At 36.5% G+C, this 14,256-nt stretch overlaps 4 protein-coding genes across 5 annotated transcripts in view; 3 read left to right on the top strand and 1 right to left on the bottom strand.

The window, feature by feature from the left end:
• Nucleotides 1–120: 120 nt before the first annotated feature.
• On the bottom strand, nt 121–4,580 carry LOC136343891 (uncharacterized). The gene is made up of 6 exons (XM_066290889.1): nt 4,177–4,580; nt 3,535–3,888; nt 3,360–3,460; nt 2,909–3,307; nt 1,999–2,105; nt 121–1,936 (listed from the first exon to the last, which is right to left on the bottom strand). Exons 1-6 carry the CDS (start codon nt 4,213–4,215, stop codon nt 267–269), a joined length of 2,670 nt encoding a protein of 889 aa, XP_066146986.1. The 5' UTR covers nt 4,216–4,580; the 3' UTR covers nt 121–266.
• Nucleotides 4,581–4,962: 382 nt separating this feature from the next.
• Nucleotides 4,963–5,737, top strand: JTBR (jumping translocation breakpoint protein JTBR). Its single transcript, XM_066290915.1, has 2 exons — nt 4,963–5,109; nt 5,168–5,737. The coding sequence occupies exons 1-2, from the start codon at nt 5,054–5,056 to the stop codon at nt 5,574–5,576; spliced, it is 465 nt and encodes a 154-aa protein (XP_066147012.1). The 5' UTR covers nt 4,963–5,053; the 3' UTR covers nt 5,577–5,737.
• On the top strand, nt 5,578–7,317 carry LOC136343899 (glutathione S-transferase C-terminal domain-containing protein homolog). Its single transcript, XM_066290903.1, has one exon. It carries the CDS (start codon nt 5,578–5,580, stop codon nt 7,261–7,263), a length of 1,686 nt encoding a protein of 561 aa, XP_066147000.1. The 3' UTR covers nt 7,264–7,317.
• Nucleotides 7,318–8,120: 803 nt separating this feature from the next.
• Nucleotides 8,121–14,256, top strand: part of loh (lonely heart) — a 51,645-nt gene continuing 45,509 nt past the window's right edge. The window contains exon 1 of one of the 2 annotated variants that reach the window (XM_066283141.1): nt 8,121–8,439. In XM_066283141.1, coding sequence (XP_066139238.1) covers nt 8,414–8,439 — 26 coding nt within the window. In that variant the 5' untranslated portion in view covers nt 8,121–8,413. Of the gene's footprint in view, nt 8,440–10,594; nt 10,614–14,256 lie in introns of those variants that run through there. The other variant, XM_066283146.1, reaches the window with a different exon arrangement.

Genomic DNA, 14,256 nt, shown 5'->3' with positions numbered 1-14,256 from the left:
TATTCCCTCCATTCCCCGTTTAACTTTACTAACTACGACGTAAGTGGCGACCAACAATATAAGAGCCGTGTATATTAAATTTTAAGTTAAATACTGTACCGAATAATTTCCAATTCCTCACAAAATTTCAAAATTGTTATTCATTATTTAAATCGATAACATATCGTCGAATCACACCATTTTTTTCACATTTAACAGACAACATATTTTTAACAAATACTAATCTTAATTCCCATTCAAACTAAAATAATTCCTTAATTAAACAATCATTTTAAAACAATTTCGTCATTGTTGCTAAAATCATCATGTTTAGAGTTCTCTTCGTCATTATTCCCTTTTTGGACTTCCTTCAATTTCTCCAATCCAGCACTGAATTGTTTAACAATATCTAAAGCCAACTCCACCCCAAATTTCCGCCTCCCTACAGTCAGCCTCCACTCCAAGCCAGCCAATTCCCTTTGGAGAACCAGGTCCCCTGCGGTATTCTCAATTTCAGCCTCAGTAGATAAAAACACCACCCCTATATCCACTTTATCAAGCATATTTCCGTGTTCTTCGATTTTTTTAATTAAAGCTTTTAAACCTCGCACGTATTTCAGCGCGTCTGCAATAAGAAATGGCCAGTTTTTGCTTAAAATTATCTTCATTTTAGTAATTTCCTTGCGTAGCTGTAACTTCGCAGAGTCTTGGTTAATATCGATGGGTTCATCTTTATGCGATTCTTTCGCATTAACAGAATCATCACTGAGGGTTTTTAAAGTCGGTATCGCACAAGCAACGTTCTCTTCGATGTTTCTGAAAAAATCGTTATGCTCGTCTACGAAAGGTTTAATCTCATTCTTCATTGTTTCAGCTTCCATCTCCAATCTCACATTGAACTGCGTGACAATCTCCAAAGCCAACTCCATTGAAATTCTTTTAGATTTTAACAGCCTGCGTTCCAACACTTCCAACTCAATTTTTAGCAAATTCAAAGCGACACTTGGAATATGAACCGTTACAGCTTCAGGCAAAGAAAATATGGATTCGATATCAAACTTATTTTTCTCGATATTCATTATCAAAGTTCTCAGACGATACGCAAATCTTAACGCAAGCTCCACGGAAAACGTCTCAAGAGTTGCCTTCATTCTTGTGACTTCTATGGCAAGTTTTAATTTCGTGTAATCTTTATTTGCACTATCAATAGGGGATTTAGTTTTTGATGAAGAAGAAAATTTATATTTGTCGAGGACTTCTGTTAATTGGTGATTTACTTTAAATGAATTTATGTTAGGTGTTTTGGATGATTCTTCAATACGTCGGAGAATTTTGTTATTTTCAATAATGCCGGCAACTTGTCGATTCAAAGTTTTTAAACCTTCTAAAACCACTTCCAAAGAAATACTCCTGGAGTAATAAGTCTTATCCATCACAAGGGCGATTTCATGCACAATTTGCTCCTTCAATATAGAATCCAAATGTTCAAACTTATTATTGTCATTAGCCTCAGATTCTCTGGTTACATGAAGGTCAGGTTCTGTGTGAGAATATTCGGATTTCTTATTATCATATTGAAATTTTTCAGTAGAACGAACGTCAGGTTCGCTACGAGAATGTTCAGACTCACTGATGGTATTATCTTCAAATGTTTCAGTTGAGCAAACGCCAGGTGTTTTGGGGGTAGGTTTACACTCATTACTGCTATTATCTTTCAATGCTTCAGTTGAATCATTATTAAATTTGCTGGAAGTGCCATTTTCCAAGCAGAAACTAAGATCACCGATAGAGTTACCACGAAACGCAGCGTTATTCAACTCCAGAAAATCGAATACCCTCATCGCATGTATTGAAGATGTCTGGTAATGTTTTTGAGCAGCAGTGGACTCATTAAAAACTATGTTGCACAATTGACACATATTTAGTTTTGTCAATTCCTCCAGATTTTGTCCGGTAGCTTAAAGAAATTGAGAAGAAAATTTAAGATGATCTTATTACCATTATATTTACATTACATACCTTTTGGTTCTGATATATCAATGTTATGCTTTTCTCTATAGTGGTCTCTTAAAGCTTGCCTAGTTTCCAAATATCTACTGCAGCCACTACAGAATGTAGAAAGATTTCTGAAATAACATAAGGAAAATGAGTGACTTAACTTATCATTGTTGGTGTAGGCATTAAATATATTTTTTCATACCCAATGTGGTAAATGAAACTCTCTAATATATCAAATGCTTAGCAAATTAAATTATTGTCCTACATCAATAATATACTTAAAGGAGTCTGCAAATCAAAAATCCTAGAATTGATATGGTAATCCAGATTTAGTTTATGTTGTGTACAGTTACAAAACGAGGGCAATAATTAATAATATAACTTTTTCTTCACTCTCATAACTTGATATGAAAAACATTACACACAACATATTTGTTGGTGGTTGTTGCCTATTTACATAATATTTTTCATTAGCTTACAAGTAAATATGAGCCTTAACAATTATATACATATTTGGAAAATGTACCAAGTGTTAAACGGTTATTTAAAACTATTTTTCTTATCTTCCTGAATGAAAAATTAAAAAACTTTTTTACACAAATTGTGTGACAATGTAACAAAAATAGAATAAATTTACTAGCAATAAATATTCAGGCACACTCATATGATATAACATCATAATCAACCACCAGCTGTTTTTCTATATAATTGTACACTTCATTATGATTTTAGGTAACATTTCCAAGTGTTGAACTCCTGATAATCAAAATCTATGTTAATTAATTAATTTGTAATTCAGGTCTCAAGATACAGTTGTTATGGGCCATATATTTTATCATTTTGCATACAACACATTTAGCACATACATTATTTACATTAATCTAAGATCTTCCTTGACCATTTGCAGAATGAAAAAAATCACAAAACTTACTTTAGATGCACTATTGTCTTAAAATGTTGCTTTGCCAAATTTGCATATACAAAAAGTTCACTGCAAGCCTCACAGAAAAAGGAATTCTGATCATTTGTTGTATTCATTCCAATCCTATATGAATTCTCTTCAATCCAGGTTCTCATACTTTGGAGGTGCCTTTTTGTTTTATAGTGTTTCAAAGATGTGCGCAAATGCACTTTACAAAGGTGACAAATTGTTGGTGTAAACTTAGCCTTAAGCTCTTTGATCACCACTTCCCTATTGCATGATAAATAGTTCCCAGTAATACTTTTTATGTCCTCACTCTGTGCATTATTCATTTGATGATAATAAATGTGGTCCGTCATCGATTGTGTAACAATTTGAAAGCATATAGTACAGAATGTTTTTTCATTCCTAAAAAATACTAAACAATATCCAGAAGAAATATGAATAGTAAAGAACTTTCTTTAAGTGTTTTTTTGTCGAGTAGTGCTCCTCATTTTCGTGAACAAGGGATAAATTGCAGGGAAAACAAAATATTTTCTTAGTTACATTTGGATCCTTGGTCTACAAATGTGATAATTAAAACATAAAAGAAACTTATAGGGTATTTAAAGCACACCCTACATTGCAATACATACCTTAGTTCTAGATTCAATCCATAATATTATATTTGTAAAATGGTTTTTAGATTGATAATGCATATTTCTTTTGGCAGCATGTTTCAAACAAACACTACAATAACTAGGACTCATTAATTTACTTAAATTTTTGGCAATTTGCAAAATATCAGCATTTTTGGGCACCAAACATCCTTCAACACTTTTCACGGGACTTTTTTCCCCAGAATGTAAATCTTTAGCATTTATTGCAGTGGCTTTTATTTGCTGCAAGTCAAATATTGGAGCTTTCTCATAAAAGTTGTCTTCTTCAGAATCATCGCTGTCCTCCAATGGATGATGGACTCCTATATGGATTTGCAGCAATTCTTCATACTGAAATACAAAAATTCACAATGATAAGTGGCAGTTAAAAAAGAAAGGTCCTTATGTGAACATGCATAATTTTTTCCTATGTTAGGTAATGATAAGAAAGTCAAGAAGGTAAATTAACAAGGAAAAAGAATGGAAAGGATATCGGCTAGTATGTGTTTGCAATCTTTGAAATGAATCAATTAAAATTGAAAGGAGGTTTATGGAATATAGTGCTGGTTGTGAGATCTTCAAGTGTTCTGGAAAATTTGGAAGGGGGGAAACTCCATGCACCTAATTAATTGAACTTACAGACATCCCATCCAAATCTTTTTCATCCAAAATATCCATTTTCTATTAGGTTCAGATGTTTACATCAAGACTGGACCACATAATAGACTTTGCAATTTCGTAGTAATCTTGTTTGGGGGGGAACCACACAAACCTAGTTCTTGGAGAAAGAAATATGGATTAGAGGGGATCAAAAAGACCTTTACACTGGGGTTGATGAATGAATATAATAATATGTAATTATTATAATTAGACAAAAATCAATTTAAAATATGAAATTTTGATTAAAAATCTTATCATAAGAAAACGACTAAAATAACATCGATAAAAGACGATAACAAAAGGTGATCCCACACAAAAAACTGAAATATTTGTTGAATTATCAGAAGTATGTCTGGAATTAATTCATGTGTTAGTCAGATGTTCGATGGTCATACGTAATTGCTTAATCAGCGTCCTACGTTTACGATTCACCATCTAATGTGGTTTTTTTTTACGATCTTTTACGAACCCGTTTGATCATCCAGCGGCGTCGAATCAATTTTTGCTTGAGAGTAACAAAATTATCCAAATAAAACAAGTTATCTACATACATAGTCGGCATTTTCTTTTATTTTATTTTTTCTGTCAGTCGTTATATGTTCGTAATGAAAATGGAGAGTAGCGTCAAATTGGGGCATTAATCTATCAACGCCAGGTATTTGTCTAGATGCACTCTACGCGTGTTTACATTTAATTACTTCACACCAACTAGCTTAATGCCCTTCTCTTAGAAATTAATCCGGCACCGCTGGTCAATCGGTTTTCCTCGGAAAAACGATGCTGCGAAGAACGTTGCTATTTTAACATTGGTGCATTTTCGTTATTTCATTCATGTTCCCCAATTTGTTCCCCAAAAATGATCGAATCGTGCCCCAAAAAACGCATGCTCTTAGGAATTACCGTCTTGGGAATGTAAGTGTAATAGGCCTCCCACTCGGCTTCTTAAAAATCGCCACAAACGCAATTTTAGCCTAACAGTCGTAGTCCTAATCCTAGAGTCCCACTGGACTGACAACAACCGCAAAGGCAATCTCAAAAAGAGCACTTTTGTGGTCGAACAAAACTCCACTTGCTTCGAAAAGGAATCCTTTGAGGTGATCAAAGACTGCGAGCCTTGTTCCGCCTTCGAGCTACACAGTAAAACTTTGGGGGTCTGTGTACACACTCAGTACAAAGAGGTGTTAAAATGTGCCAATGGAGATGTGGTGACTCGGAGCTGCGACAGGGCTGCTTACTATGATGAAAGGGAGTTTTGGAGATTTGAGGGATTTATGTTAGTCTTGAGTTTGGTTTCTACTGTGTGTGTTAGTGCCAGGAAGAAAGTGTTGAATAAAAGAATGGTGCAGCGGGTACAAAGACAACTAGCTAATTGCGTCTAAGATGAATACTTTATTTATAAAGGTGTGCCTTCAGGGGGGGAAGTATTTTGTGGACATTAAGACTTTTGTGGTGATTAGTATATATGAACTTGCAGAGAAAGATAAATTGAAATTGAATGTTGACATTACAAGATTGAATAAAGACTGCTTTATTGAGGTTAGTTTTGAAGGTACAGATTTTGAGGTTTTATCTGAACCCCCTGTACTAAGCAACTTAAGTGTTTGGCCAATAATTTTGTTAGATGATAACTACATAATCTCAGGCCTCTGCTCAGTTTCTAGGCAAATTTGCAGACTTAGTGATAAAGAGGATGTAAAGAAATTATTGGGTTTTCGTGAGGCCTGCTTAGTTGCATGTGCAGAGACGTCAATATGGACTAAGTTTTGTGAAATTGATATCATCCTTATGGTGAGCAATATTTTAACTTTTAAACAGAATATATTTCACATGCCTGAAGATATATTGAGATATGAAAGTCACTTAAGCCAGCCTGTACGAATGCATAACATCTACAAGTTGGCGAGAAACAATAAAAATGACCAAGGCATTAAAAGCTCAGCTTCCCACCATGAGCTTGAGGTGCCTCATGATTATGCTGAAGGCCCATATATCACATTGGCAGATTTAATTTTGTATCCCTGTTTCACTATAATTTTCCAATACTTCGAGTACAATACCTTGTCAGTTAAAGCATATTTGCCCCTAACTGTAGAGTGGTTCAACCGAGTGAGGCACCAATATGTCTTACCCAAATTTCATCTAAACTTTAATAAATTATTCAATAAAACAATAATTATCCCTAAAGTCAGTAATGTAAGCCTCTATAAGGCAGATCCAGTTCACATGGTTTCTGCCAAACACCACACTAAACAATATAAAATCGAGTCTGCCTTAAACCTACTTAAGCCCCTTATGGGGTGTATTGTAAATAGTTTAAATCCTATAGGTTTTAATAATAATTCATTTAATTGGGATGCTATTCCGTTGCCGGCAAACCCTCATGGAGGGGCGTTACCTGCTTCTAGAGCAGACAGAAAGTGCAAGCAATTGGAGAATTTAATTAAAGCTGCCTTAGAGGTTGTGGGAGAGAAACACTACCGAATAGTTGATTTTTGCAGCGGTAGCGGGCATATGGGAATACTCATTGCATTGGTGTTGCCCCAATGTCAAGTTATTCTGGTGGAAAACAAAGAAAGATCTTTGGCCAGAGCCAGAAACACCATTTCTCAGCTTAAACTCACCAACGTCATAATGGTGCAGTCAAATCTGGACTACTTCACTGGGGATTTTAATTTGGGCATGTCGTTGCATGCTTGTGGCTTAGCCACAGACCTGGTAATCCAACAGTGCATCAAAAACAAGGCAGATTTTATTTGTTGTCCCTGTTGCTATGGAGGCATTAAAAATAGCCATGAAATGTCATATCCAAAAAGTCGTAGCTTTAAAAAGTGTTTTCTTAGTAAAGAAGATAATTACTTTAACTTAGCGCATGCTGCTGATCAGACACACCAGCAAGAAAATGTTAAGACTGAGCAGGGCTACTTTTGCATGGATGTTATCGATAGTGATAGGAGACTGTTTGCGGAAGAGTGCGGATACAAGGTGCATTTGGGCAAGTTGCAGCCAGTGACTTGTACTAATAAGAATAATTTGTTAGTGGGCCAGTTTGTGGAAAAGTTGGAGTGATATATTTTGTTCTCATTATAAAAGAGGGTAATATAGATATTGTTTTATTAGTAACCGATTGGAGTATAATTTTAAACCATGGTCAGAGTTTTAAAATTTATCCAGACAACGTCTGAAAATTCGGAAAATTGGATTTATTTTTGACTCACCAAAATTTAGAGCTCTAAAGGTTCGAGTGAAATTCAGATTGGGAAAGTTAATCTTCAACTCACCAACTAATCTGAACAAATTCAATTGATAGCCTAATTAATTGAATCGACTTATTTGATATGATGTATATTTAAAAGGCAGAATTCCTCAATGATGGCGCATTTTATTCAAGCTCTTGATAATATGGTGAACGAAAGACGTAGAAAATTATTTCTAAATGTTTTTAATTGTGTTTTTAGACACTGGAAGTAATCATTCAATGGAAATTTACTGAAACGAACTCACAGATGTCCATATAAATTTATATAGAAAATATATAGGTCAGACATTCGAAAAAAAGTTACATTTACCATTCAAATAAGGCACTTTGAATCTCCATGCGATCAATCATCGTTAAGTCTTAAGTTGCCTTATATATTACATGCGTTAGTTTTGTGTTCCACACGCTGAAATTTTACATTCCTCTCGATCTAAGGTGCAACTTGTCCCCCATATTTGGCCTAAGATCAAGTGGCTTTTAAAGGCTGAAGACACTTAAAATGTGACAAGATCCCGAAATTTCCCACCAAATTCATCTTGTTGGATTGTTTGCTGAAGATTTATCGAAAATAGTCAAATAATTGAATCCGAGCTTCATCTACACACTGGGCCAAATTTTTCTATTGGGCCAGTGCGCCTCGTGGGTAAATCGACTGCCTATAGGCGCGCTTAGTCGTTTGCCGCTCCTCGTGGCGCTAATACGAAATACAAACTGGGAAAAAGCGCGTTTAGTTCGGTTTCACAGGACAATGTTTCTTGTACAATTAGCCAATAATTAGATCGGCAATGATAGAATTAGGTGACATAGGCGACTGCAACACTAAGGGTAATGATGAACCGTTGGTCGCAACCTTAGGGAGTTTTTATCACTAAGGGACATCTTGAAGATGTATCGAAAAAGTGCGCGTTTCAGTGATTTGACTTGAAGAAAGTGGTGGATTTCAAAATTTTGGAAGAAAAAATGCTTTTTGGAATTATTTTCCTGAGGTAAGTTTGGGTTGACGCCAGCAAACTTGCCATCGCGAAGACCTCCGTCCTAAGCAATTTCACACCTGTCCGGATTAGGTCAAACAATTTAAAAGTGTAACAAACCTTGGTGTGTAGGATTACCGGTGTCTGAAACTAAATTATTATGCGCCATTTCATTCTTAAAATCTCGTAGGTAGTTGAACGTATTATTTGCTTGAATGATCGGCACCCAGCAGCTGGTTTTTAAGCCCACAATTACTGCTCCCATTATACGTTTCTTTCTATTCGGTGCAGGGGTGGCAAAACTCTCTTTTTGTCCAATATCTAGATTAAGCTCAAAAGCCCAAATTAGCCATTCATCCGCGTTTTTAACTGACACCTTGGTAAACAGAATGTATTCAGAACTAAATCACGGTGCCTTTGTGCGTGGATCTCATAATATTTATACTTTTGACACATATTTAGTCGAAACCGATAGAATACGCCTGCCGGACACGACGACACCATTCTTTCGCGCTCTGGGAGTCTTTTGTGATGGTCAGCAGGAAAATTTAAATAGGGGTTTATTAAATAAATTCATAAATCATATGCGAGCCTGAAGACGCTACCAAGACGTGTTCGAGAGTCGAAGATGGAATGTCGATTGAATTGGAATTAAGTGACTTCAGTTGTTTCGGGAATTGGTTGCATCATCAAAACAAATGCAAGGCGCGCCCTCCCAAATTCGTTTAATGAAAATTGGCAACGATGTCCTAATAGGGCGTATACGTATGTGTGGTTGCATAATTTGTTTCATCTAAGGTCATTCCAACGTGTCACTCTTATCACATTTTCTGATTGTAAGGGAGCTCGATATGCAAGTGTTGAAAAAATCTATAACTTTGGAGTGTTCCTGAGCCGCAATTTTTAATTCATAGATCACGTAGTAAACGCTGTTTGTAATGAATAAAAATGGATTTCCTTGAGATTTTCCGTACCGATAAGATTTAATTGAAAGAGCTTCGCCATTTGACTGTAAATAATGTTGTTTTGACAGCAAAGTTCTATGCCCTCAGTCGCATGTAATTTTCACATTTTCATTTTGAAGTATTGAAATATTCCAAATGTAAAATTCCTTCTGAGACAACTTATCACAATAAGCAGCGCGATTTTATTAATTTACGACCCAGTAATTTCTTCCTGACAGATTTCGAAAGCAGGCGTTTCCTAGTTCTCAAAAGTGCGCTCTCACATTTTTCTCGGTCTTTAAGTGCTCGAAATTGTTATTATTACCATTTGATGCGATTAAATCGCTCTTTATCTGAAGTTTGCCTAAATTAAAGCGTAATAATATAGAGGCGTGCAGTCTGTTTTCATGTGAATGGCTGCAGAGAAATAATTTTAAAAAGAGAAAGGCTGTCGCCCCTGTTGTAAACAGTTCGGGCAATAAAGTTGTACAAAAGTTAATTGATTTTTGAGATACGACAACCCGATGTTTGTAAACATACGAAACCACTCCCGACACCCACAAGCCTTCTTTCGTAAATCCGGGACTTACGCCCGCACTTGGGACCGGGATTTATGGATCCGCCAATCTGACGTTTAATCCCGAGTATGAAAAAATGATATCTTGTCAATGAGGTTTATGGCTCTATTAGAACTGCTTTTCAATCTCAACACATCGGAACTGAGCAAATACGTAATTTGCGGGCCTTTCGTGTCCGACCATTTTTCTTTAACCATCATTAATCATTCGAACAAGTGTTAATCACTTGGATTGGGTTGTTTAACATACCTGATTCCAACTACGTGTGGTTTGTTATGAACTGTTTCGGTTACGGTCCGGAAAATTGTCAGGAACAAGTTTGTTAATTCTAAAGTCCAGTTTTATAACAGGGTTAAATCGAAGGCTTTGAAATAACTAACAATATAGGGGCTGCGGATTGTATGGATATTATTTAGGTTGAAATATTTAGGTTAAGTATTATTTTTTAAGCCAATTGGGGAAAACGAAATGCAGGTGTGCAGGTATGCAAAATTTATTGCTGCAGGTGATCTGTGTTGCATATTTCTCACCAAAATACAGATCTAGTTATCCTTGAACGTCAAATGTAACGGCCCTTCATTGGCTAACGCGCCAGATTAACAAAAAAATTGAAAGTCGCTTTGTTCCGAACATTCGAAGTTTGTGATTTATTGAAGATATAACTGAGGTGAGTTTTTCAATGTTTAATAGCAAGAAAACCATCTCGCCATAAAACAATCAACAAAGCTGCTAAATCTTATATTTTACCATATTTTTCATGATACTTAAACTAACATTGCGGTTCCAAGCATAAGGTATATTGCGTAATTTATAGTATAAGGTACACTAGCAAAGCTAACTGTAAGTAAGTAATAAGCACCCTGCATAATCATAAAAACACAAAAACTAACTTATTTTCATTGAATCTTCAATGAAAATCGTAAAATAATTGAGTTCAAAATTGCTTGTTTCGTGTGGCGCTATCTGGTAGTTGAAAATTTTACTCTCATATGGATAGGGTTCAGACAACCTGCATCATTGCATTTGCGGTAACGGAAGTTATACACCGTTCAATGGTTTATCGATTCACAAAGAATAAAAGCAGGGTAGGAGGGAAATTTTCTGTACTGCAAATTACGATAATCTTTTGGCCGAAAGATGGAAAAAGCATAAAATTAAACAAATATATCAATGAGTAAAACATTTAAAAAGTTGCGTATTATGCGGAGCGGTCTTTACGAAAAACACAAGTTTTAGCGCTTATGTGTGATTAAATAAAATCCTTCCGAAAATCTGTTTTGCCTATAAGCTTTGGGAGCTCTTCAATAACTTGACTGCACCACATTAACATGCCTTTCAAATCTATTTTTAAGCCAATGGTTTAATATACATATTAATAACAATCTCCGACTTTTAACCAGTTGCATTTCTTTGATTGAAGACGCTCGATCTAACAGTAAATTAAAAAGTTCCCGTTAAAGTTGACACTTGAGAGAGAGAAAAAAAACGCATTTATTTTACTGCCATCAAATGTTAGAAAAGCTTTTAAGGGGCTTTTAATTTTAGTGCGTAAGATGCGATTCGTCTATAAAAGTTCTTAATCGAAAACTAACCTTCACACCAAATTATCTATTTACCTTTATATATCCTAAATCGCTTTTATTGTTGTTAGTTAAGTTAATTTCTCATAACACTTTATCTAAGCGCCATAAACTGATATTTAAACGAAGCTTAACATGAAACGTATTTATGGGAACATTAATTTCATACCAGTTTCGAGAAGAGGTAAATTGTGTTTGGTAATCATTCGCTCAGGTACAATTAGCAACAATAATTGTAAAGTTCCTGGGCGAGATTATTGAATATTCCTGATCGTAACCTTCACCCTTGAACGATCAATATTGGGCCGTAATTTATTGATACTTAAACACGAAAGTCAGTACCGCGAATGCTGCCAATAAAGCGATTTCAACAATTGGCGAATAAATCAACCGGGGCTCGTTTTATCCATTATGAGCTCGCGAGAGCGCCTTATTATAATGATTTATAAAATTGAAACATATCCATGGTGTATGTTAATGCGTCTTAGCCGACTGGTGTAGACGTGATTAATGGACCTAAACGGGGATTTTATGAATATTGATGTTGGTGTTTCTGTGTTTGAGCAGTGTAAATGATAATTTTAACAATTAGTAAACACGAGATGAGTGCAAATGTATTGAGGGTTGCATAAAACTTGTGAATCCTCTAAAGTTTTTCGTTGCCCTCTCGTCAAGCTTTGCAGACTTTTGGAATTTCTGCTGGATAGGTTTAACGACCCCCCCCACGAAAGATTGATGTTATAGAGCGGACATGGAGGCTCGGCTTCCTGTTTGGCATTTTCAATGGCCCTGCAGTTATTAAATCCGCGACCTTTTGCAGGACCGGGTCGCACATGTGGCGCCCAACCGGCCGCTTTTCAGCTTTCTGCCTTATTATTATTGTTAATAGAAAAAAGGCCTCTCATGGTGCATGGGCACTGATTGGATTCGATATGGTATAGCACGGTACTAATCGGTTTTCCTTGTTTCGCGTCGTTATACACGGTCAATTGAGCATTTATAAGAGCGTCATTAGGAGAGGGTATGTGTTTTCGCGTCGTGCGCCCGCTAAATGGATGCTTTATTGAATGTAAAAAGGGCAGTTAATTGATTAGACGTATCGACTGAGTAGTTGAGGAGCTTTAATAACGTTTCCTCTGTGGTCGAAACGAAATTAATTTAATGTCATAATAGCAATGAAGGCGATATTACACTTGTGCAGCAAATGAGTAGCGGCGCGTTATCTAACAAATAAAAATTCATTGTCGATAAATCATATTGTGAATTAATTGAACGTCGATAACCTATCGCATTGGGAAGAGTGACATTTCGTCGGTGACCCAGTTCTGTGCGCTTCCGAAAAGATCTGAGGCCCTATGAATGGACACAAATAAACGCTGTTTACAGACGATAAATGGTAGTTTTACAATTTCGAGTAAACAAAGACGTTAAAAATAGACGTGATCCTATAACCGCACATTTTTTATATACTAGGAGGAATGTCATTCCTCTTCCACACACTGGGACAATGAGGCCAGCATTGATACGATAAGCGAGTTTTTTTTTTTTGACAAAATGGCGGATGCATTTTCTAATGGGGCTGACGCGTCGACAGTTGGACTTGGTTTTTATGCGCATTTCCGTTTTCGCTGTTACCAACTAAAAAAAAAAAATCGGTTTTGTCATCTCCCTGCCAGCTCCTAATTTAAGTTACCGACGTTTAAGTGCCCGTTTTAGTTTTACAGAAACAGCAGCACATGTTCCCATCATCGGCGAGCGGCATCGATGACGAAACTAGAGTTTAACTAACAAAAGTAAATTGAATTCGTTTTAGCACTCTAAAAGCTCGCAGGCTTATCTTCGATGTTTTTTCGAAGGCTTAACAATTGCATCGTTGTATTTGGATTTGAGAAATTTAATTAAACACACCGAAAACGGTTTAATTGATGGGAATTTTAACAGAAGAGATAACGTCGGGGACGTATTGGATCATCGGCAATATTTGGTCAATGGGAAAAAGTTTAGTACTAGATAAGCGAGAAACGAGGAAGTGAACTATAGAGAAATCCGACTTTGAGCGTCAAACGCACGAATGTGACGGGTCAGCTTTACGCATTCGTGGTTGCATAACGCTGACCAAAGTTCGCCTCCAGGCTGTCAACGAAAAAATTGACAGTTGAAATTTTGTATTTTTACTTCAAGGTTTTTCAGTTTCTCGGAGCATGATACGTTGACTTCTTCGCATTATTTCACTCTCAATTTCCCTCGAGATGCCTGGTGGCGGCTCACTAAATTAATACGCGGTTATATAAAAGCCAATCTTCTTGTCGCGATAGTAATCAGAGACACCGTTAAATTACCGCGGACAAGGCAGTACCATCTGCGTTTACTGTGCCAGCTCACGCATCAAGTGGCGCCCGCACTTCCGATGTTCCGTGAATCGGTGCGGTAATATTTGTTTTTCTGCCTTTATAGGGCGAATCCTGGTGATTAACCACTGAAAGGGGGCCCATTCCATCCAAGCACGTTGCGGTCGTGAAAATTCTAAGCTGAAAATGAGCCGATACAGGTTCATTATGCGCGGGACGTTTCGAACTGACATAAAATGACCGCGTGCATTCTTTTTCGCACTAGTAATAGCCGGGACATGTTTGGAAAACGTCATCGCTGCCACACTTTAGTAATTCCCATTTCTCATCCCAGCCTGACGTCGTATATCCTTCAACAGCTCCATTTAGACCGAATACTTCG

Source organism: Euwallacea fornicatus, chromosome 1, assembly GCF_040115645.1.
Source record: "Euwallacea fornicatus isolate EFF26 chromosome 1, ASM4011564v1, whole genome shotgun sequence".
Lineage (NCBI taxonomy): Eukaryota > Metazoa > Arthropoda > Insecta > Coleoptera > Curculionidae > Euwallacea > Euwallacea fornicatus.
Note: the sequence above shows the minus strand (reverse complement) of the source record. Positions and strands in the feature narration are given on the sequence as shown.

Bases quoted from the DNA above. Each gene is read 5' to 3' on its own strand.
- LOC136343891 (XM_066290889.1), bottom strand. From the start codon at position 4,215: ATGGATATTTTGGATGAAAAAGATTTGGATGGGATGTCT. The intron at 3,889-4,176 runs GTAAGTTCAATT...TTTGTATTTCAG, and splicing joins AAGATTTGGATGGGATGTCT to TATGAAGAATTGCTGCAAAT. The intron at 3,461-3,534 runs GTATGTATTGCA...TCACATTTGTAG, and splicing joins GGATTGAATCTAGAACTAAG to ACCAAGGATCCAAATGTAAC.
- JTBR (XM_066290915.1), top strand. From the start codon at position 5,054: ATGATCGAATCGTGCCCCAAAAAACGCATGCTCTTAGGAATTACCGTC. The intron at 5,110-5,167 runs GTAAGTGTAATA...ACGCAATTTTAG, and splicing joins GGAATTACCGTCTTGGGAAT to CCTAACAGTCGTAGTCCTAA.
- LOC136343899 (XM_066290903.1), top strand. From the start codon at position 5,578: ATGAATACTTTATTTATAAAGGTGTGCCTTCAGGGGGGGAAGTATTTT.